General features: G+C 57.2%; 1 protein-coding gene across 3 annotated transcripts; it reads right to left on the minus strand.

Moving 5' to 3' along the window:
* Positions 1 to 9,466: 9,466 nt before the first annotated feature.
* CYGB (cytoglobin) lies at positions 9,467 to 19,974 on the minus strand. Of its 3 annotated transcripts, none has more exons than XM_003953194.6 (4): positions 19,446 to 19,964; positions 13,547 to 13,778; positions 13,066 to 13,229; positions 9,467 to 10,719 (listed from the first exon to the last, which is right to left on the minus strand). In XM_003953194.6, the coding sequence occupies exons 1-4, from the start codon at positions 19,586 to 19,588 to the stop codon at positions 10,686 to 10,688; spliced, it is 573 nt and encodes a 190-aa protein (XP_003953243.2). In that variant the 5' UTR covers positions 19,589 to 19,964; the 3' UTR covers positions 9,467 to 10,685. The 3 variants fall into 3 exon arrangements, with proteins under 3 accessions (XP_003953243.2, XP_016788446.3, XP_054526687.1); XM_054670712.2 differs by lacking the exon at positions 9,467 to 10,719 and adding an exon at positions 10,726 to 12,126 and having other exon boundaries at positions 19,446 to 19,973; XM_016932957.4 differs by lacking the exon at positions 13,066 to 13,229 and having other exon boundaries at positions 19,446 to 19,974.
* Between the last annotated feature and the right edge of the window lie 12 nt (positions 19,975 to 19,986).

A 19,986-nucleotide genomic window follows, 5' to 3' on the forward strand; every position in this document is an offset into this window, starting at 1 on the left:
TCCTGCCTGCTCTTGGACCGCTGGTGTGCCCTTCTCTCCTCAGACCTCCCTAGGTACCCCACAGCCCCGGCCTCTCAGGTCAGGAGCTGTCTCACAGCATTGAGAAGCACCAGCTGGGGTGGCCACCATCGTCCCTCGTCCCTTGTTGCATGTCTTCCAGCTGTGGCAGAGCCCACCTCCCCCTTCCCAGGCAGGCCCTTTAAGGTCATCCCCCTGCTAGAGTCTGAAGTCTGTGTCTCCCAGAAATTCACATGTTGCAATTAACCCCCAGGTGATGGTGTTAGGAGGTGGGATCTTTGGAAGGGAGTTAGGTCATTAGGGTGTCCTCATGAATGGGATTAGTGCCCTTACAAAAGAGGCCCTCTCAGAGAGACCCTTGCCCTTCCACCAGGTGAGGAGAGTGAGAAGGTGCCCTCTGTGGACAAGCAAGTGGGTCCTCACCAGACACCGACTAGAAGCCTCCTTGGTCTTGGACCTTCCAGCCTCCAGAACCATATGAAATACATTTCTATTGTTTATAAGCAGTCCAGGCACCTGGTTTATGGAACATTGTTAGGGAAGCTCAGATGGATGAAGACATCCCCTCTTTTTTTTTTTTTTTTTTTTTTGAGATGGAGTCTTGCTGTGTCACAGAGGCTGGAGAACAATGGTGCCATCTCAGCTCACTGCAACCTCCACCTCCCCGGTTCAAGTGATTCTCCTGCCTCAGCCTCCTGAGTAGCTGGGATTACAGACGTTTGCCACCACACCCAGCTGATTTTGGTATTTTTAGTAGAGAGGAGGTTTCACCATATTGGCCGGGCTGGTCTCGAACTCCTGACCTCTCGACCTTCCCACCTTGGCCTCCCAAAGTGCTGGGATTACAGGTGTGAGCCATCACACCCGGCCAATACCCCTCCTTTTCTTTTTTGAGGACTTCCCTCCAGCAGTCTTGCCCCCGCCTCCTGGCCCCCTGCATTGCCATCTCTCTCTCTCTCTCTCTATCAGGGATCAGGCTACACAGAGGGGCTGTCATCTCTCTCTCCTGACCCCATGTCCTCCTGCACCTCAGCCTCCTATCTCTCCCTGACCACCATCGTTTAACCATACTTCCCACCCAGACCTCTCCCCTCCAGTCTCTGAACCAGCCAGGTCACGGTCCTGGGAACCACCCTGCCATCTGTCCTCACTGCTCTGGACCTAAGCAGAGTGCCCACACAGCTGCCCACTGGCCCAAAATGCTGTCCTTGCAGCCTCCTGGTTTTCCTCCCCCTCCCTGGCCCCTATTCTCCATGATGCCCCCTCCCCCATCCTCCCTCCCACTGACCTTCTCCTTCTGATCCCCTATCCCCCTGGCTTCCCCCCCACATCCTTCCTCCACCTGGCGTCCCCTCCCCCTGCTTCCCTCTCTCCCTGGTCCTCCCTCTCCTTGCCCTTTCCCTAGTCCCCCTTCTCCCTCAGCTGCCCCTCCCTGGTGCCCCCTCTGCCTGATCCTTCCTATCCCCCCATCTCCCTGATCCTCCTCCTTCCTAATCCTCCCTCTCCCGATCCACCCTCTCCCTGGTCCCTTTATTCCGGACTCAGGGCTGATGGCTCCAGGGCTCTGTCCTCGCCCCTCTTTTCTTCCCACACTCTTTTCTCAGTGAGCTCATCCAATCCCAAATTTAAATCCCAGCCCTGACGTCTCTGTCCTGATTCAGGCTGGAGCCTCCAGTTGCTTCCTGGACCCTCATGCTTCGTGTGGACGAAGCGGAACCTCTGCCAGAGCCTCCTCTCCCCTGGCTATTTCCCCTCGAAAGTGGAGACTCTGTTTGCCAAGTTAAACAGGCCAGAAGCCCTGGAGTCCTCCTCAACTGTCCTCTCTTTCACCCCTCACATCCCATCCATCAGTAAATCACATTAAACCGGGCGTGGTGGCTCCTGTCTGTATTCCCAGCTACTTGAGAGGCAGAGGCGGGAGGATCGTTTAAGCCCGGGAGTTCCAGGCCGGCTTGGGCAACATAGTGAGACCCCATGACTATTATTTAAAAAGAGACTGGCCGGGCGAGGTGGCTCATGCCTGTAGTCCCAGCACTTTGGGAGGGCGAAGTGGGAGGATCCTGACCTATGAGGTCAGGAGTTTGAGACCAGCCTGGCCAACATGGTAAAACCCTGTTTCTACTAAAACTACAAAAACTAGCTAGGTACAGTGGCATGCGCCTGTAATTCCAGCTATGTGAGAGGCTGAGGTGGAAGAATTGCTTGAACCCAGTGGGCGGAGGTTGCAGTGAGCCGAGATCGCACCACTGCACTCAAGGCTGGACAACAGAGTGAGACTCAGTCTCCAAAAAAAAAAAAAAAAAAAAAGACTAAATGAGGTCCTGTTTCTCCTCTCAAACCCCTCCATGAGAGAAGAGGGAGGTTGTGTACATGGACGTGGACACCACAGAGGAGGGGGCTTGTCCAGAAGGGGAGTCAAGGAAGGTTCTGGGAAAGAGGCGCAGAGCGGCTCAAGGCTCCGTGAGGAAGGGAGACCATGTCAGCAGTGGAGACCCTGGGGGCGAGTGAGCAGAGACCGGGAGCTAGAGAAAGCCAAATCTGTGATGAAGAACATGCCAGGTAAGACCAGGCAAGTGTGTTGGCGCCAGGTCGTGGGGCCCTCGATGGCTAAGGAACTCGGACTGTCTTTGGGAGGTGACCTAGAGCCACTGGAGATCCTGGAACAGGAGCAGTGGTGGCCACAGAGCTGGCGGCCTGTGCAGGATGGACTGGGGAAGGCAGGGAGGCCACCCCGGGCTTAGGCCTGAAGCAACCAGGGCAGTGGAAGGAACAAATAAAGACGGGCGGACAGGCTGGTAGGACTGCAACTGGTTGCTGTGGGGTGGGGGCAGAGAGGACCTATGATCAAGAAGTTAAAACTGCCGGGCACAGTGGCTCACATCTGTAGTCCCAGCACTTTGGGAGGCCGAGGAGGGTGGATTGCTTGAGCCCAGTAGTTCAAGACCAGCCTGGGCAACACAGCAAAAACCCATCTCTACAAAAAAACACAAAAATGAGCCGGGCATGGTGCCGCGTGCCTGTAGTCCCAGCTACTTGGGAGACTGAGGTGGGAGGATTGCTTGAGCCCAGGAAGTGGAGGTTACAGTGAGCCGAGATTTCGCCACTTTACTCCAGCCTGGGCGACAGAGTGAGACCCCGGGGATGATGTCTCCGTTCTTCCCCCATGAAATAGTGAAATGGGACCTCGGTACTGGTGCGGTAGTAGGGGGCAGTTTCTGGACCACATGGCCAGGGCTGATCAGACCCCAGGTGGGCCCCAGGCAGGCTTACAGGGTGGCCTCCAATGAGAGCTTTGTCCACCCCAGCCGCTGAGAAAGGCTGGATCCAACAGTGTTTCTACAGCGTTTTTTCACAGAGGAGATTGAGAGCTGGTCACTCTGTGATGGTAGGAAGGGAAAGTGGAGAAGCCCGCCCAACATGAGTGGTGTCCCAGGGACTTAAGGCTGCAGTGGGGGTGCGCAAAAGACAATGGGGGCCCTGATAATTATCAGAGGGTCAGGAGATGGTTGGGCCGGGAGCTGCCTTCCCCTAGTCTGCTGTTCAGTTCCCAGGCTCCTGGGCAGCTGCGCCGGTCTCTCCTTCCAGCAAGGCTGGGTCATGTGGCTTTCCCTGATCCCCAGAGACTGGACTCCCTTATTTCCAAGTATGTCTTTACTGTGCACTCCCCACCCTCACTTTGTTTTTTGTTTTTGTTTTTTTTGTTTTTTGAGACAGTCTCACTCTGTCGCCCAAGTTGGAGTGCCCTGGTGCCATCTCGGCTCACTGCAACCTCTGTCTCCTGGGTTCAAGTGATTCTCGTGCCTCAGCCTCCTGAGTAGCTGGAATTACAGGCGCTCACCACCACGCCTGGCTAATTTTTTTGTATTTTTAGTAGAGACGGGTTTCACCATATTGGGCAGGCTGGTCTCGAACTCCTGACCTCGGGTTTCACAATGTTGGTCAGGCTGGTTTCAAAATGCTGACCTCAGGTGATCCTCCCGCCTAGGCCTCCCAAAGTGCCGGAATTACAGGCGTGAGCCGCCATGCCCAGCCTCCCCACCCTCACTCTGGGAGCCCAAATAGGCCTTTGCTCCTTGCCACCAAAAGCTCCTGCCCCAGTGTCTTCAGCCCTAAGGGCCAAGTCCAAACTCATACTCTGCTGCAATCAATTCTTTTACCAAAGGCATCCAATGAGCAACTATGAAACCTGCTGCCCTGTGGGTGGGTGGGGGCGACTCTCTGGAGGTCAAGAGGAGTGTGTGCTGGGCACGGTGGCTCATGTCTATAATATCAGCACTTTGGGAGGCTGAGGAGGGAGGATCGGTTGAACCCAGGAGTTTGAGGTTGCAGTGAGCTGTGATCGCGACACTGCACTCCAGCCTGGGCAACAGAGCCAGACAGTGTCTCAAATAAATAAATAAATAAGATTTAAAAATGAGTGTTCTTTGGCTGAGGTCCCATGAACATGCTACAATAAGACACTACAATAAGACAGAACCTGGAATAGGGTGCGGCGAGTGAGGCGCTGGCCTGGGGCCCCAAATTTAAGGGGCCTAGTAATCAAGAGAAATAATATAGAAATACAATACTTAAAAAAATCAATGTTAAAACAAAAATATCAATGATGAAGAAAAATTGATTTTACTTTTTTGTTTTTGAGATGGAGTCTCGCTCTGTCGCCCAGGCTGGAGTGCAGTGTCATGATCTCAGCTCACTGCAACCTCCCCTTCCCGGGTTCAAGCGATTCTCCTGCCTCAGCCTCCCCAGTAGCTGGGACTACAGGCTTGTGCCACCACACCTGGCTAATTTTTGTATTTTTAGTCGAGACAGGGTTTCGCCGTGTTAGCCAGGATGGTCTTGATCTGCTGACCTCATGATTTTCCTGCCTAGGCCTCCCAAAGTGCTGGGATTACAGGGGCGAGCCACTGCGCCCGGCCCAGATAAAATCATTTTACTTTATTTTATGTTTTGAGATGGGGTCTTGTTCTATTGCCCAGGCTAGAGTGCAGTAGCACGATCACAGCTCACTGTAGCCTGGACCTCCTGTGCTCAGGCAATTCTCCCACCTCGGCCTCCCAAAGTGCTGGGATTACAGGCGTTCTTTAAAAAAAAAATTGACCATTTATTAACTTTTTCCACTTGGTTCCAACTATGGGGGTGACATTTTCCTGAGTGTGTACAAGGCTGCACAGAGAATCCCCCACTTCCTTCTCCTGCAAATAAACTGGGAAGGGATTCCTCCAGCTTCCTTGGTCTCAGGCTGCAGCGCGGCTGCAGCTCCCGAAAGTGAGGGAGCAAGTGGTCACCCCAGGAAGGTAACGGGATCCGCGGCGCAGGAGGCGGCTCCCGGGTGAGGATCCCTCCGCGGCCAGCAGGGGACGCTGTGGGGCTGCGCCGCCAGGACCGTTTTGCCAGGGAAGAAGCCATCGCGCACCTGGGTTCGTGACGCGCACCTGGGTTCGTGACACCCACGTCGCTCACAGCCCCAGCTCGCCCGGGGAGCTGACCCACTTGCTCAGCTCCTGGGCGAGATAGCTAACTCTGGGTGTAGAGAACAAAACCAAAGCCGAGACGTTGCTCCTTACCCACTAGTCCCCTGCACCCAGGCATAGCCCACCCAGAATACCACACCTTCCCCCAGCAAGGCCTCTGGGGTATCCTGTTTGTCCCAGGTCCAAGTAGCATCCCCAGCCCGGGTCTGGCTGATTCGCTAATTGCCAGTGTCCTCTCTATTGGGAATGGAGAGCAGGAAGAACCTTCCAGAAGGGCCACGTTCTCGAAGGATTCCAGTTTTGATGAGTTCAGAAGCCCCTTCACCATTCTCAAGCCAAGTGGTATGAAATGAGGAGGGGGGCCTTTCTTCCCTGATGGTCTCCCTCATCCCCGACCTCAGATGCCCCTTTTCCTCTGATAGTCCCTACGGCCCATGGCTCTGTGATCCCCATTGGCTCCGGTTCCAGCTCTGGCTTGCCTGGGCCCACCAGGGGCCCTGGGCCCAGGACTTAGAAGCTCTCCTGGGTTCCTTCTATTTCTTTTCTTTTCTTTCTTTCTTTCTTTCTTTTTTTTTTTTTTTGAGACAGAGTCTTGCTCTTGTTGCCCAGGCTGGAGTGCAATGGCACAATCTCGGCTCACTGCAACCTCCGCCTCCTGAGTTCAAGTGATTCTCCTGCCTCAGCCTCCCAAGTAGCTGGGATTACAGGTGCCTGCCACCACGCCCGGCTAATTTTTGTATTTTTAGTAGAGACGGGGTTTCGCCATGTTGGCCAGGCTGGTCTCGAACTCCTGACTTCGTGATCCTCCTGCCTCAGCCTCCCAAAGTGCTGAGATTACAGGCGTGAGCCACCATGCCCAGCCTCTTTTATTTTCCTTTTTCTTTTCTTTCTTTTCTTTTTTTTTTTTTTTGAGACGGAGTCTCATTCTGTCGCCCAGGCTGGAGTGCAATGGCGTGATCTCGGCTCACTGCAACCTCCGCCTCCTGAGTTCAAGTGTTCTCCTCCCTCAGCCTCCTGAGTAGCTGGGATTACAGGCGCCCGCCATCACACCTGGCTAATTTTTGTATTTTTAGTAGAGACAGGGTTTCAGTAGAGACACGGTTTCACCATGTTGGCAAGGCTGGTCTGGAACTCCTGACCTCAAGTGATCCACCTGCCTCGGCCTCCCAAAGTGCTGGTATTACAGGCATGAGCCACCGCGCCCAGCTGGTTCCTTCTATTTCTTTTGCTTTGCCTTCCGACGTGGCCCTGATGGCCTGACAGTCACTGTCCCCTGCACCGTGGCATCCATCCTCCTCCTCCTCGTACCTGCCTTGCAAGGCAGGCTTCATGTTCACTCCTGCAGTGAACATGAGGCAGGAAGAGACCGCATAAGTTAGAGGTGACTGTGGCTCAGAAAGGCTGCGTGACTTGCCCAAGGTCACATAGCAGTGAGAGATGGAGTGTGGGCCCAGAGCCAGCACGCTGTCTTTTGGCATTGCCTCCCTGGAAAGGCGGGGCCCGCACTGTCCTCTCTGCCCTGCACTGTTTTAGTTCACACAGCTCACTCTTGGCCTGTGCCGGGTATTTGTCTTGCTTTCTAAGAGTGTTTATTTATTGATTCTTTGGATTTCTACTTAGTTCCTCCCCTGTGCCAGGCCCAGGAGACAAAGGCGGAGGCTGCACTCAAGGAGTTCATGGTCTGGGAGACAAGACTCTTCCTGCGTGTCAGCTGAGTCTTCCCAGGCAGCCCGCAGGACTCCCAAGGGGCAGAGGCTGTTTCCTGCTTCTCCTGCAGCCCACCCGGGGCTGGTGACCTCCTGGTCCCTTCTCAGGGAGCTGCTGCTGCTGCCGCCTCCATCGTCGGGTGGGGGCTGGGCAGGCCTGACCCAGCAGACTATGGGGTGAGGGATAGAAGGCTGAGGAAGGGGTCTGGGAGCTGAGAGCTCAGGGAAGGTGTTGGGGGTTTAAGGCTGATGAAAGCAGGCTTCCTTTCTCAAACACCCAAGGGCTGATCCACCGCATGTAACTTGAGCAGCAGGGCCGGGCCCTCAGCTTTGCCTGTGCGCAGCCTCCGGTGTTCAGGTGTAGAAGGTCAAGGTTCAGGCCAGGCACGGTGGCTCACGCCTATAATCCCAGCACTTTGGGAGGCCGAGGTGGGCAGATCACCTGAAGTCAGGAGATCAAGACCATCGTGGCCAACATGCTGAAACCCCGTCTCTGCTAAAAAATACAAAAATTAGCCGGGCGTGGTGGCACATGCTTGTAATCCCAGCTACTTGGGAGGCTGAGGCAAGAGAATTGCTTGAACCCAGGAGGCAGAGGTTGCGGTGAGCTGAGATTGTGCCATTGCACTCCAGCCTGAGCAACAACAGCAAAACTCCGTCTCAAAATAAATAAATAAATAAATAAATAAAAGAAGGTCAAGGTTCAAGGTTCAATCCTTGGATCTATCACTAAAGCACTGGGACAAACAGGGCCCTTCTGCCTTCTGTCTGGATATCTCGCCTCTGATTCCTTCATCTCTATTGTACCCTTGCTGGGAGGAGATTTCCAGAACCAAATCTTAAAAACCTCCTGACTTTTTTTTTTTTTTTTAAGACGGAGTCTCGCTCTGTCCCCCAGGCTGGAGTGCAGTGGCCAGATCTCGGCTCACTGCAAGCTCCGCCTCCCGGGTTCACGCCATTCTCCTGCCTCAGCCTCCCAAGTAGCTGGGACTACAGGTGCCCACCACCACGCCCGGCTAATTTTTTGTATTTTTAGTAGAGACGGGGTTTCACCGTGTTAGCCAGGATGGTCTCGATCTCCTGACTTCGTGATCTGCCCGCCTCAGCCTCCCAAAGTGCTGGGATTATAGGCGTCAGCCACCACACCCGGCCTTGTTTTTTTTTTTTTTTTTTTTTAGACTGAGTGTTGCTCTGTTGCCCAGGCTGGAGTGCAGTGGCGCGATCTCGGCTCACTGCAACCTCCTCCTCCTGGGTTCAAGCGATTCTCCTGCCTCGGCCTCTTGAGTAGCGGGACTACAGGCACGCGCCGCCACGCCTGGCTAATTTTTGTATTTTTAGTAGTGATGCGGTTTCACCATGTTGGCCAGGATGGTCTTGATCTCCTGACCTCAAGTGATCTGCCCACCTCGGCCTCCCAAAGTGCTAAGATTACAGGTGTGAGGCACCGTGCCCGGCCTTGCCTCCTGACCTTTTAACAAGGCTGACCTCCCCCAACCCCCACAAAACCCCAGTTCCGGTTTCCAGCCCTGCGTTCCTGATGAACCAGGTGAGGAACCCACAGCAATCTTAATCCCCAATTTAGAGAGAAGCCCAGGGGGAGCCAAAGGTGAGACACAGGGGATGGGGCGCCCTTGGTGTGGGACAGGGGATGGGGCACCCTTGGTGTGGGACAGGGGGTGGGGCGCCCTTGGTGTGGGAGAGGGGATGGGGTGCCCTTGGTGTGGGACAGGGGATGGGGTGCCCTTGGTGTGGGAGAGGGGATGGGCGCCCTTGGTGTGGGACAGGGGATGGGGCGCCCTTGGTGTGGGACAGGGGATGGGGCGCCCTTGGTGTGGGACAGGGGATGGGGTGCCCTTGGTGTGGGAGAGGGGATGGGCGCCCTTGGTGTGGGAGAGGGGATGGGCGCCCTTGGTGTGGGAGAGGGGATGGGCGCCCTTGGTGTGGGACAGGGGATGGGGCGCCCTTGGTGTGGGACAGGGGATGGGGCGCCCTTGGTGTGGGACAGGGGATGGGGTGCCCTTGGTGTGGGAGAGGGGATGGGCGCCCTTGGTGTGGGAGAGGGGATGGGCGCCCTTGGTGTGGGACAGGGGATGGGGCGCCCTTGGTGTGGGACAGGGGATGGGGCGCCCTTGGTGTGGGACAGGGGATGGGGCGCCCTTGGTGTGGGAGGTCAGGGGAGGACTTTCAGGAAAAAGGCCTGCGTCCAGAACCAGGGATGGGGGACAGAGGTGAGGGAAGGTGGCAGGAAGAGACTGCACGAGTGTGCACAGGTACAGCAAGAACGGGTCTGTTTAATGACACAGCTGGGTCTGGTTACAAACATCAGAAACTAGAAAAGGAGGACGGGCGGTTGCACAGATGAGGATGAGGATGAGGATGAGGATGGGCCAGGAGGGGACACAGCAGGAGCCACAGCAGCAAAACATCCTTGAAGACGACACACGTGACCAAGGGGCACACACGGGGGGCCCCCCTGGCAAGCCTGACGCAGATGAATAGACAGGGCCGACTGCCGGCCAGGAGGAGGGTGGGGTGGGGAAAGCCCTCGGCCCTCGGAGCTGAGGGTGAGACCCAGGCATGTGGTCCCGCCGACCTGCTGCCCAGCAGCCCGGATCCCCCGGGGGCTGCCCTGGTGGCCAAGGCAGGTGGAGCTGGCGGTCGAGGTTTCTGGACTGAGGCCCCTCCCCCAGTGCGGTCATCCCACCCAGAACTTCGCTCTGCCCCTGCCCATTCTAGGACAGCCGGTGAGTCAGTTCCTCTGAGGGAGTAGGGGGAGCCCACTCCTTTCTGCCTGGAAGTGGAATTCAGGAATGTGGGGAGCTGGTCTGAGAAGGGGCTGGGCTTTGCCGCCAAGCCGGGTTGCCCCAGCCCTGCCCCTCCAGGCCCAGGTCCTCTGCGCTGCTGTGGGATTTCCTCTTTGCCAGAACACTCTGTTCTCTGCACAACCGGAACCCCTCCCTGCCCCACTCACAGGTGGGCCAAACCGAGGCTTCTGGGCACCGCGGATACACATTCTAGATATGTATGTGTGTATATATATATATGTATATATATTTATATATAGCTCGTATATAGAATATATCTGTATATATGGTAGATGTGTGCGTGATACTCTAGATGGTGATGTGGAGACCTGCATGCTGGCCAGGCTGATAGAAACGGGGCTGGTTTATTCCCTAAGGGACTCCTAGACCCGTCCCGCTTCCTGCCAGCCGCTCAGCTAGGTCTCTCTCTAACAGTGAGTAGAAAAGCTAAGAAGAGTGGGCCCCGCTCTGCCCGCCGCGCTGGGGTCAGCATCCAGGCAGCCAGCGCCGCCTCCCGGCAGCTCCAGGGGGGGGGACCTTGGCCGCCACAGAGGCCTCCTTCGGGGAAGTTGAGTCAGGGATTCCTCCAGCTTCCTTGGCACCCAGAAATGGAGCGTCAAGGAGGGTCTTCAGAACTCGGCCTTCTGCTCGAGGTGCTGCCAGGGAGGGGGGTGGAGGGAGGGGTCCTATGGCCCCGAAGAGGGCAGTGTGGCCGGTGGGCTGTGGACGAGATAGGAAGGGAAGGACAAACGTTACCAGAGGCAGGGAAGGACCCTCGGGGGAAAGGGGGAGGACCTGGGGCTGGCGAGGCTCACTTCCTGCCAAGAGATCCGGCACAGTGCAGTTGAAAGCAACCGTGAGACCCAAGTTCTAGTCTCCGTCCTGCTACGAACGTGCTGTGTGATCTCAGGCAAGTCTACTGGCCCATGGGAGCTCCGGATCTTTTTCTCTAAAATGTGAATAATGTCTGTCTTGTGACATAAACTGGGTAAAAAAGTGTTTCACAAACTGCAAAGCACGATACCAATGTGAGCTCTTTTTCCATTAATTCTGAAACGTGGCGCATTCTGTCCGGCCTGTCTCGTCCCTCCTCAGGCCACCCATCTGTATTCTCGTATTCTCAGTACACACAGCGCCCCCTGCAGTCATTGCGCCCCCCCCCACCCCACCCACGCAAAGGCGCACACCCTGGAGCAGAGACGGCTCAATAAACAGTGGCGCCTGGCCCACCCCTGCTTCCCTGATAAGAGAAGTTGGGCGAGGGCCTTCTAGGACTCTACTCTGTAACTCCATCCTACCCTCAAGCCCATGGGGACCCTGGCAGCAGGGAGGCTCTGCAGGCTCAGGCCAGGGACACTAGGGGTGGGCTAGAGGGTGTAAAGGGATGAGGGGACCACCCCACCACCTGACAGCTGGGAGAAACCCCCATGGGGTGCCAGTTTCCACGGTAGCCCATCTCCATTCAGTCCACAAGGAGCAGAAGTGGGCGGAGGAGGAGACTTCGGCCGTTTCAAAATGTTTGGGGTTTGGAGAGATCTTAGTCCCTAGGGCAGGGTGGGGAGGGCAGGACGGGCAGCGTGCTGGGGAACTTGGGCCATGTGTTTTTGATTCACTGGGGCTCACGCCCAGCCAGCTCTCTTTCCAGTCTCTCTTGGCCCTTGTAAAAAAGCCCTTTTCTCTGGAAGCAGGAAGTCTTGTGTCCTGGCTGTAAACAAACTCATCTTTGGCAGCAGAGCCTGCGTGGGGAGAGGGGTGGGAGGGCAGGCAAGCCCCCTCCCCTTCTCTTCCCCTGTCTTTTCCCTGGACCCTCTGGGTGACCGCTGGTGGGGGGTGAGGGGGCAACCACTGCTCTCCACGCCCTGCCAGTGCCCTCCTCTGGTGGGCCAACATCTGCTTGTTTCCCATTGACTCCCAGGTCTCAGGCAGGCCAGGGCCCAGCTGTGCACATCTGGAGTTGGCTTGGCTCCAGCCAGCAGTTCCCGAGGACTCCACTCTCTTGGGGTGGTGCTGACGGGAGAGGGGGGAGGGGAGCAGGAGCCAGCCCGGGGCCAGTGTGGTCAGCAGCAGGAAGGGCAGGAGGCCTGGCGTCCCCAGCTGCCCTCAGGGGACCTCCTCCAGGAGCTGTGCCTGTGAACAGAAGGGCCGGCAGTCTTGGGGGCCCGTGCAGAGCCCGGCGGGAGACGCCGCCTTTTCCATGGGAAACTGCTGGGAATGTTTCTCTACCACGCGTGTCCCGGGCTGCTGGCTGACCTCTGCTTCCCATTCCCGCCTCCGCTCCTCTCGCTCCTTCCTACTCCAGCCCTGCCTCCGCCTCTCCATTCAGCTCCCAGAGTCAGCCTCCCCTTGGGGGCCCAGGGAGGCCGAGTGTTCCCAACCGCCACGTCTGGGGGCTAGCCCTCCCCTCACGCTCCGAGTCAGCAGGAGTCACACAGGGCGGCCACCCTCCTTGAGCCACCTCCTGGGCCCAGAACTGGAAGCCCAGCCTCCAGGTCAGCCTGGAAGTAAACATCCCCCTGCTCGTGTGCGTGTGAGTGACACCCATGTAGCTTCCTCGTGGGCTGGGGTATGTGTGTGTGTGTATGTGTCCTCGTGATCCTCCGGGCTCTAGCCCTATTGAGGCAGAGGGCATTTAGCGGCACTGGTCGGCATGAGATGAAAAAACAGCCCCTTGTGATTGGCACCCAGGGAGGAAGTGGCTGGGCTGACCTGGGCTGCCTCCGAGCCTGATGATCGGACCTTACCGCCAGGAGCCTCTGGCGCCTCTCTGCCTGGGCAGCTGTGGCTTTGGGTGCTCTGAGCTCTCCCTGGCTCTAGGGAAGGGGAAGGCTCTTTGGGAGGATTTTTGCTCAGGGCTCATGGCTCTGAGCAGCCTGAAGTCACAGGGGAGCCATCTTGAAGGCCTTTCCTATTATGCCTGTTCTTACATGTCAGACCCCAGGGTTGGCCTGCCTCAAGTGTGCCTGCCCAGGTGGTCAGCCCCAGGGCCTCAGGAGATATGGGAGACCTCGGGGACAGCAGAGGACATGGCGGGGAGGCTGCCCAGCCCACCCTCGCCCGCCTCCTCACGTGGTGGCGTTGGGGACCTGCTGCACCCAGCCCACTTCCTTGTAGGCAGCGGTCACGTGGCTGTAGATGAGGCCACGCAGCTTGGCCCAGGCTCTCTGCGTCTCAGGTGGGAAGTCACTGGCAAATTCCTCGGCGACCACCTCCAGAATGACCCCAGAGAGGATCTGGGGGCGAAGGGAGGAAGGGGGAGTGAACACCCGGGCGCCCTGCGTCCTGCAACCCCCAGGCCCCTCCGCCCCACGTGTGGCCGAGAGGATCATTCCTAACGCAACAGTCTGGCAGCTTTGGGAACCCAGTGCTCTCAGGACAAGGGTTGCCCTGGACCCAGCCCCTCCATCCTGCTGCCGGGCACTGCCCCTCCCTCTCGCAGCCACTCCGGGGATCACCTCTGTTGCTCCAGAGAGCCGTCGCAGAGCCTGCGAGCTGCAGATGGCCATGACGCGTGGGCGGTGGGGGCTCTGCAGCAGATGGGGGCGCATACCTTGAAGTACACCGGTTCCACCTTGTGCTTGAGGGCGTGGGCTTTCCCCACAAGGGCGAGCACAGAGGACACCTTGTCGGGGTCATGCAGGTTCTCCACGACAGTGTTGAGGGCCCCCATGACTCGGCAGGCGTGCTTCCGCAGCTGGGGGCTCCGCTCCATCTCCAGGGGATCCTCCATGTGCTTGAACTGGCTGAAGTACTGCTTGGCTGAGGGGAAGTTCACAAAGAACCTGGCAAGAGGAACAGGGGTGGTCGCTGAAGCTGGAGGCTGCCTCGGGCCCACCCTGAAGCTGCCAGGATAGTGGGGGCTGAAGAAGTGGACCGCAGTGCCCCCACCCCCGCACCGTCACTGTTTTCACTACCATCAGTAGACCTCAGCATAGACCCTCCTCCCTCTGGCCAAGCCGGCTCGCCCCTACCAAGTCTGGCCATGTCTATCTGCCAGGCTTGCTCAGGCTGGCGGCTTCATCTCCTAGGCCTCTGTCTTCCTCGCTTCTTGCTTCCTTCCCAAACTCTACACCCCCTTCAAGCCCTGCTCTAGTCATAGCCGAGAGGGTAAGAACTCAGGTTCTGGAATCATGAGTTGATCTGAAATTAAATCCTCTCTAGTTGGACTGAAATTGTTCTGACTCTCCCAAAATACTGCTCTCATGAAGTCATGCTTATGCTCAAAAACATTCAATGGCTCCCTATTGTCTGCCAAAGTGAAACTCCTTAACCGGGCATTCCAGACTTCTGAACTGTCCCCCACCCGCTTCTTCAAACTCATGTCCACATTCCCCACTATACTCACATCATCCCTGTCCTGGCTCAGTGGCTTTACTTACTGTTGGGAAAGTGTTCCTCGGGTGAGCCACATTCCTTTCTACTACCCTTTTCCTGTGTCAGACATGCCTTACCTGGAGCAGGCTGGCCCAGGGGAAATGCTTTGCCCCTGAGGCCATTGGCACTACTCAGGTGACCTTCCCTGCCCTCCTTCCAGCGTGTCAGACTGGATCCCAAGGCTCTCATGCACCCTCTGACCCCCTGCCCTAGCTGGGGCCCTGCAGTGTGAAAAATGACAATGGCTTTTTTTTTTTTTTTTTGAGATGGAGTCTCACTCTGTCATCCAGGCTGGAGTGTGGTGGTGCAATCTTGGCTCACTGCAACCTCTGCCTCCTGGGTTCAAGTGAGTCTCTTGCCTCAGCTTCCTGAGTAGCTGGGACTACAGGCATCCATCACCACGCCCGGCTAGCTAATTTTTTGTGTTTTTAGTAGAGACAGGGTTTCACCATGTTGGCCAGGCTGGTCTCGAATTCCTGACCTCAGGCGATCTGCCTGCCTCAGCCTCCCAAAGTGCTGGGATTACAGGTGTGAGCCACCACGCCCGGCCGACAATGACTTTTTCACCTCCCCTCCCTGTCGGGGCTGGATGTCATGTGAGACATGGGCACCGACTCAATCAGAACTTAAATAACTTAAGTGAATCCCCAGAAAATGTATGGAGTGGCCTGGACCTGTTCTTCCAGGTTGTTCTGCCCCTTCGTGTGTCCCCTTTGCGATCAGAGAGAGCTGATAATTTGCGGAAGTAGCCCTTTGGCCAGGAGTCGAGTCTCAGATGTGAGGGCTGGAACAGATGCGGAGAGGGCATCTGGCCGGGTCATCCCTGCTGCTGGTGGAACTGCTATTGGCGGGGAAGTTTGCACAGTGACCAGGGCACAGTCTGTGTGGAGACTCAGGAGGGCCCCTCTCAGAGGCCAACTGTGACCTTGGGCAAACCGCTTCACAAGCTCCCTGTTTGCAGAAGGGCAAGAGGAGGGCCCCCGCTCACTGCTTCATGGATACACGGGTGAGGACACGTGAGGCGACGAGTCTGAAAATACATTGAATTTTCTGGAGAAGCACTGTAATGAGGGACAAATGTGAAAAACCCAATTTGGACTTAAACAAGCATCTCAGACTTTGGAGGTTTTACAATTGCAATAAAAAATAATGATATGGCCGGGCACGGTGGCTCACGCCTATAATCCTAGCACTTTATGAGGCCGAGGCGGGTGGATTGCTTGAGCTCAGGCATTTGAGACCAGCCTGGGCAATGTGGCAAACCCTGTCTCTACAAAATACAAAAAATTAGCCAGGTGTGGTGGCACACACCTTTGATTCCAGCTACTCAGGGGCCTAAAGTGGGAGGATCACTTGAACCCGGGAGGCCAAGGCTGCAGGGAGCCAAGATTGTGCCATTGCACTCCAGCCTGGGTGACAGAGTGAGACGCTGAATCCAAAGAAATAATGATAATAATAATAATAAAAGGTCAGGTGTGGTGGCTCATGCCTGTAGAACTTTGGGAGGCCAAGGCAGGAAGATCACTTGAGGCCAGGAGTTTGAGACCAGCCTGGGCAACATAGTGAGATCCTGTCTCCAGAAAAAAAGAAAAAAATTGGCTGGGTGTGGTGGTGCCCATCTGTAGTCCTAGCTACTTGGGAGGCTGCAGCAGGAAGATCCGATCTCATCACGAGCCCAGGATTGGAGGCTGCCATGAGCCATGATGGCGCCACCGTACTCCAGCTTGGGTGACAGAGCAAGACCCTGACAAAATAATAACAATGATATATATATTTGCCTGCTGTGTTACAATGTTATTGTACCTTTTTTCTTTTCTTTCTTCTTTCTTTCTCTCTCTGTCTTTCTCTTTCTCTCTCTCTTTCTTTCTTTCTTTCTTGAGACAGAATCTTACTCTGTTGCCCAGGCTGCAGTGCACTGGTGCAATCTTGGCTCACTGCAACCTCTGCCTCCTGGGTTCAAGGGATTCTCCTGTCTCAGCCTCACAAAGTTAGCTGGGATTACAGGTGCCCGCCACCACACCCGGCTAATTTTTGTGTTTTTAGTAGAGACGGGGTTTCGCCATGCTGGCCAGGCTGGTGTCGAACTCCTGACCTCCGGTGATCTGTCTGCCTCGGCCTCACAAAGTGCTGGGATTACAGGTGTGAGCCACGGTGCCCGGCCTGTTATTGTATTTAATTGCCACAGCTAAGCGGGTATTACCTCTATTTTACTGATGAGGAAACAACAGGGAACATTTATTGAGCACTTACTGTATGATCTCACGAATCCTTGCAATTCTCTCCTGAGGTAGGCACTTTTTAATCCCCATCCTATGAATTAGGAATTGATGTCCAAGATTGCCCAACAAAGTAGATGGCAGCGCCAGGAAGGGGCCCAGGCAGGCCCGCTTTGACAGTTTCCCTACACTGCCTGGAGAGACAGCTGTGCCAGGGGATCATGGCCTGGTAACCAGGTGTCTCCGGCCTCAACACCCACCACCGGGTTGTGGCCCTGAGGAATGACAGTCTCAGGGAGTCCCCACCCAGACCCTCCACGGTTCTGTGGCCCCTGGGGCCCATGTGCCTGGCTCCTTCCTCCTGGCTCTGCGGTGTTTCCACCTGAGACCCTCCCGGTCTCAGCCTGTGCTGCCAGGGAGGAGCCTCCACAGCCAGCCCTGGGGAGTTTCTCAGCTCCCAGAGGCATCTGGGCTTCCAAGAGAGCCTGAAATAGGCCTGTCTGAGTGTGAGGAGGAAGGTGTCAGAGTTACAACCAGGAGGGAGGGTGGGTGTTCCCTCTTGGTCTCCTCCCTGGCAGGGAATGGAAGTGTGGGGTCTGCCTCAGGCTCAAAAGCAACGCCTCCTCCACCCCCACCAATGTGGCAACTTCTCCAGGTTGGGGGTGTGGAAGTGCAGCTGCCTCCTTCCTGCCCTGCAGGCTCATAAGGGCTGAGGGTGCTGGCCTGGCGCAGTGGGGAGGGCAGAGGTGAGAGTGCTGGCCAGAGGGCTGCAGCTGGGGTCTTGACCTTGAGGATGTGTATGTTGTGTGTGGGAAGACAGGGCGCTGTGTCAAGACTGACGGGCCCAGGATCTGAGAAGGGACCTTCAGGAGCCCTTATCCCCCTTTCTTCCCCTTCCCCCACTGACCAGGCCCTGGACAGAGACAGGAGGAGAGAAAAAGGAAAGCAAGGCCCTGTGGGGCTTGGGCTGGCAGGGAGTGGCTGAGACAAAGCTGGGCCAGGCTGTCCTGGGGCTGGGCTCTAGTCCACAAAGAAGTGGAGTCAGAGTGGTGAGGGGTTACTCTGGGCACTGAGTGCATTGGTAATGACCTCCCCCAGCCCAGGCCCAGGCCCCTCTAAGAGACAGGAGTGGGGAACTGGAAGAGGGGTGTAGAGAGAGAAAGAAATCCTTGCTGAAAACTCGGACTGCCCAGACATGGCCCTGGCCTCGGTGTTTCGTTTCTCCCTTGGCATCTGCCCTACCCTGGTCCCCTTCCTGGGGAGGTTCAATGGTGTCCCGTGATGTGGACGGTGAGCACTTCCTCCACGTATCCGCACAGGTACCTGGCAGGGGTTGGGACACAAAACCTCCAAGGTCCTGAGGACCCTGCCTCGCTTCTTCATGGTGACCCATGAGTGTGCCAGACGCATGCAAGGCCGGTGGGCTGCAGGTGCTGACACACGGCTGACGGCACCCTCCGAGGATGCAGTCTGGCACGTCTGCGGCTCTGCTACCCACAATGTGCTTGTGTGGGTGCCAGCACCTGTGGGGATTGGTGGTTCCGAGCGTCTGAGGCCCTAGTATCCCAATGTCCCTCTTAGCTTCCTGCCACTCCCGACTGTGTTTCTGGGCTTGGGGGCTGCTGAGATAGCTGCCCCCTCCTCAGGAGCGCTCCTCTAACTCCTTAGAAGTGCTTCCTGCTCTTTTTCCTCCAAAATCTGCCTCTGAGTTGGAATCAGGGCATATCATGGTGGAGCTGGGTAGGTCCCAGGCTTGGGAGAGGCCACAGGGAGAAGCTGGAGATGGAGCAGGCCTGGTAGTCAGGGATGCACTAAAGCTGCCCTTCCAGAGCGAGGCTTCACCCCGTCTGCACATGACAAGGTTGCCCTGCTCTGTCCTAGATTTGACCGCTTTCCTCTGCCAAGAAGAGGGGCTTGAGGGTGAGCATGGTCTGGGGCTCCTCTGCCTGCACCCCCAGGGACCAGCACATGTGGAAAGAGAGCATGGATTTGTAGCTAGAGTCAGTGACTAGCTTTCGAGACTTGGACACATCGCCTCTATGAGGATGGTGTGTGTGCTCTAAGCCTAGGTGTGTGAAGAACGGGGCGCTCTGTGTTTGTGGGTCTCTTGGGGGCATGTAGTGCCTGAATGACCCCTAAGCCCAAGCCACTGCATTTCCTCCCTAGGTGGGAGGTTTTAGGGTTAGGCCCTGTCTCCTGAAGCTTCTCTCTTCTTCCCCTCACCCTCCAAACTCAGCAGGGATTGTATCCTAGGGGACTGTTTGCTTCTCCACTCACCTGTGCCTGCCCTGGGCGCTCCTGCTGGCCCGTGCCCTCCAGCGGGAAGGGGGCAGCTGGGAACACTGGCCCCCCGCGCTCTCCTCTTTCTCAACCTCTGCTCTTTGCTCTCTGTTCTTCCAAGAGGCTTTGAATCCCGCAAGCTGCTGAGCTGGAGACAGGGTTCTGCTCCTCTTTGTCCCCCTTCTTGGCTGAGCCTCGGTTTTCCCATCTCTAAAATGGGGAGCCCCTGCTACTACCTTTGAAAGGCCAGAAAAATGTGTGTGTCTGACAGTTTGGCTGGGTGTCTGGGGTGGCTGGCTGAGCAAGGAGTTCTGAGGCCGGGCAGAGGAGGGGGACCGAGGTGCTCTCCTGCATCTGGTTCCTAGATCCTGGTGAGCACCGCGCCGGAGCCAGGGAAGGCTCAACCCAGGCTTCGTTCACCCCAAGGCGCCCCATGCCGCCTGCCCCGCCGACCTCGGACCGGCCCCATTCGCGGCTGGGGAGGTGGCGCTGGAGCTCGGACCCGGGCCCAGCCCTCCTCTGCCCGGAGCCGCTGCCGCCCTCCCTGCCCAGGGCCCGGCCGGGCCGGGCGACACCTACCTCACCAGGATGGCCACCCCCACGTCCTCGCAGTTGGCATAGAGCCGGGCCCACATAGCCTGCACCGCCTTCCTCTCCGCCTCGGACAGCTCCTCGCTCCGCTCCCTGCGCTCGATCTCCATCTCGCCTGGCACTTTCTCCATGAGCAGCTCCAAGCCCAGCCCGGCTTTGCTCGGCGGCGGCGGTGGCGGGGCGCGGGGCGCGGGGCGCCGGGAGCCGGGGCCGGCTGCGTGCGCGGCGGGCGGGCGAGGGGTAGAGCGCGGAGGGAGGGAGCGTGTGTCTGTGCGCGCCGGGTGTGTGTGTGTGTGCGTGCGTGTGTGCAGGGTATATGTGCGGGGGGCGGGGGACAGCCAGCGGGGGGGCGGGGATGTGGTCTGCTGGAAAATGTTTAAAAAAACAAATCCGCTCCAAACCCCCAGCCCCGTGTGGGTAAGAGCCAATGCCGGCAAGGTGAAGGCTGCGCGGGGTGCGGGCGACGCGACTGCCGCCCGCCCACCCGCAGGCCACGGCGGAGTTGCACCGCGGGGCGGGGCTCGGGTAG

Source organism: Pan troglodytes, chromosome 19 (assembly GCF_028858775.2).
Source record: "Pan troglodytes isolate AG18354 chromosome 19, NHGRI_mPanTro3-v2.0_pri, whole genome shotgun sequence".
Classification (NCBI taxonomy): domain Eukaryota; kingdom Metazoa; phylum Chordata; class Mammalia; order Primates; family Hominidae; genus Pan; species Pan troglodytes.

Excerpts from the sequence above, each read along its gene's own strand:
- CYGB (XM_016932957.4), bottom strand. The coding sequence starts at position 19,588 with ATGGAGAAAGTGCCAGGCGAGATGGAGATCGAGCGCAGGGAGCGGAGC. Across the intron at positions 13,779-19,445 it reads GGGGTGGCCATCCTGGTGAG|GTTCTTTGTGAACTTCCCCT; the intron begins GTAGGTGTCGCC and ends TCCTCTTGCCAG. Across the intron at positions 10,720-13,546 it reads TGGAACCGGTGTACTTCAAG|CCCACCGGCCACACTGCCCT; the intron begins GTATGCGCCCCC and ends TCTCGTCCACAG.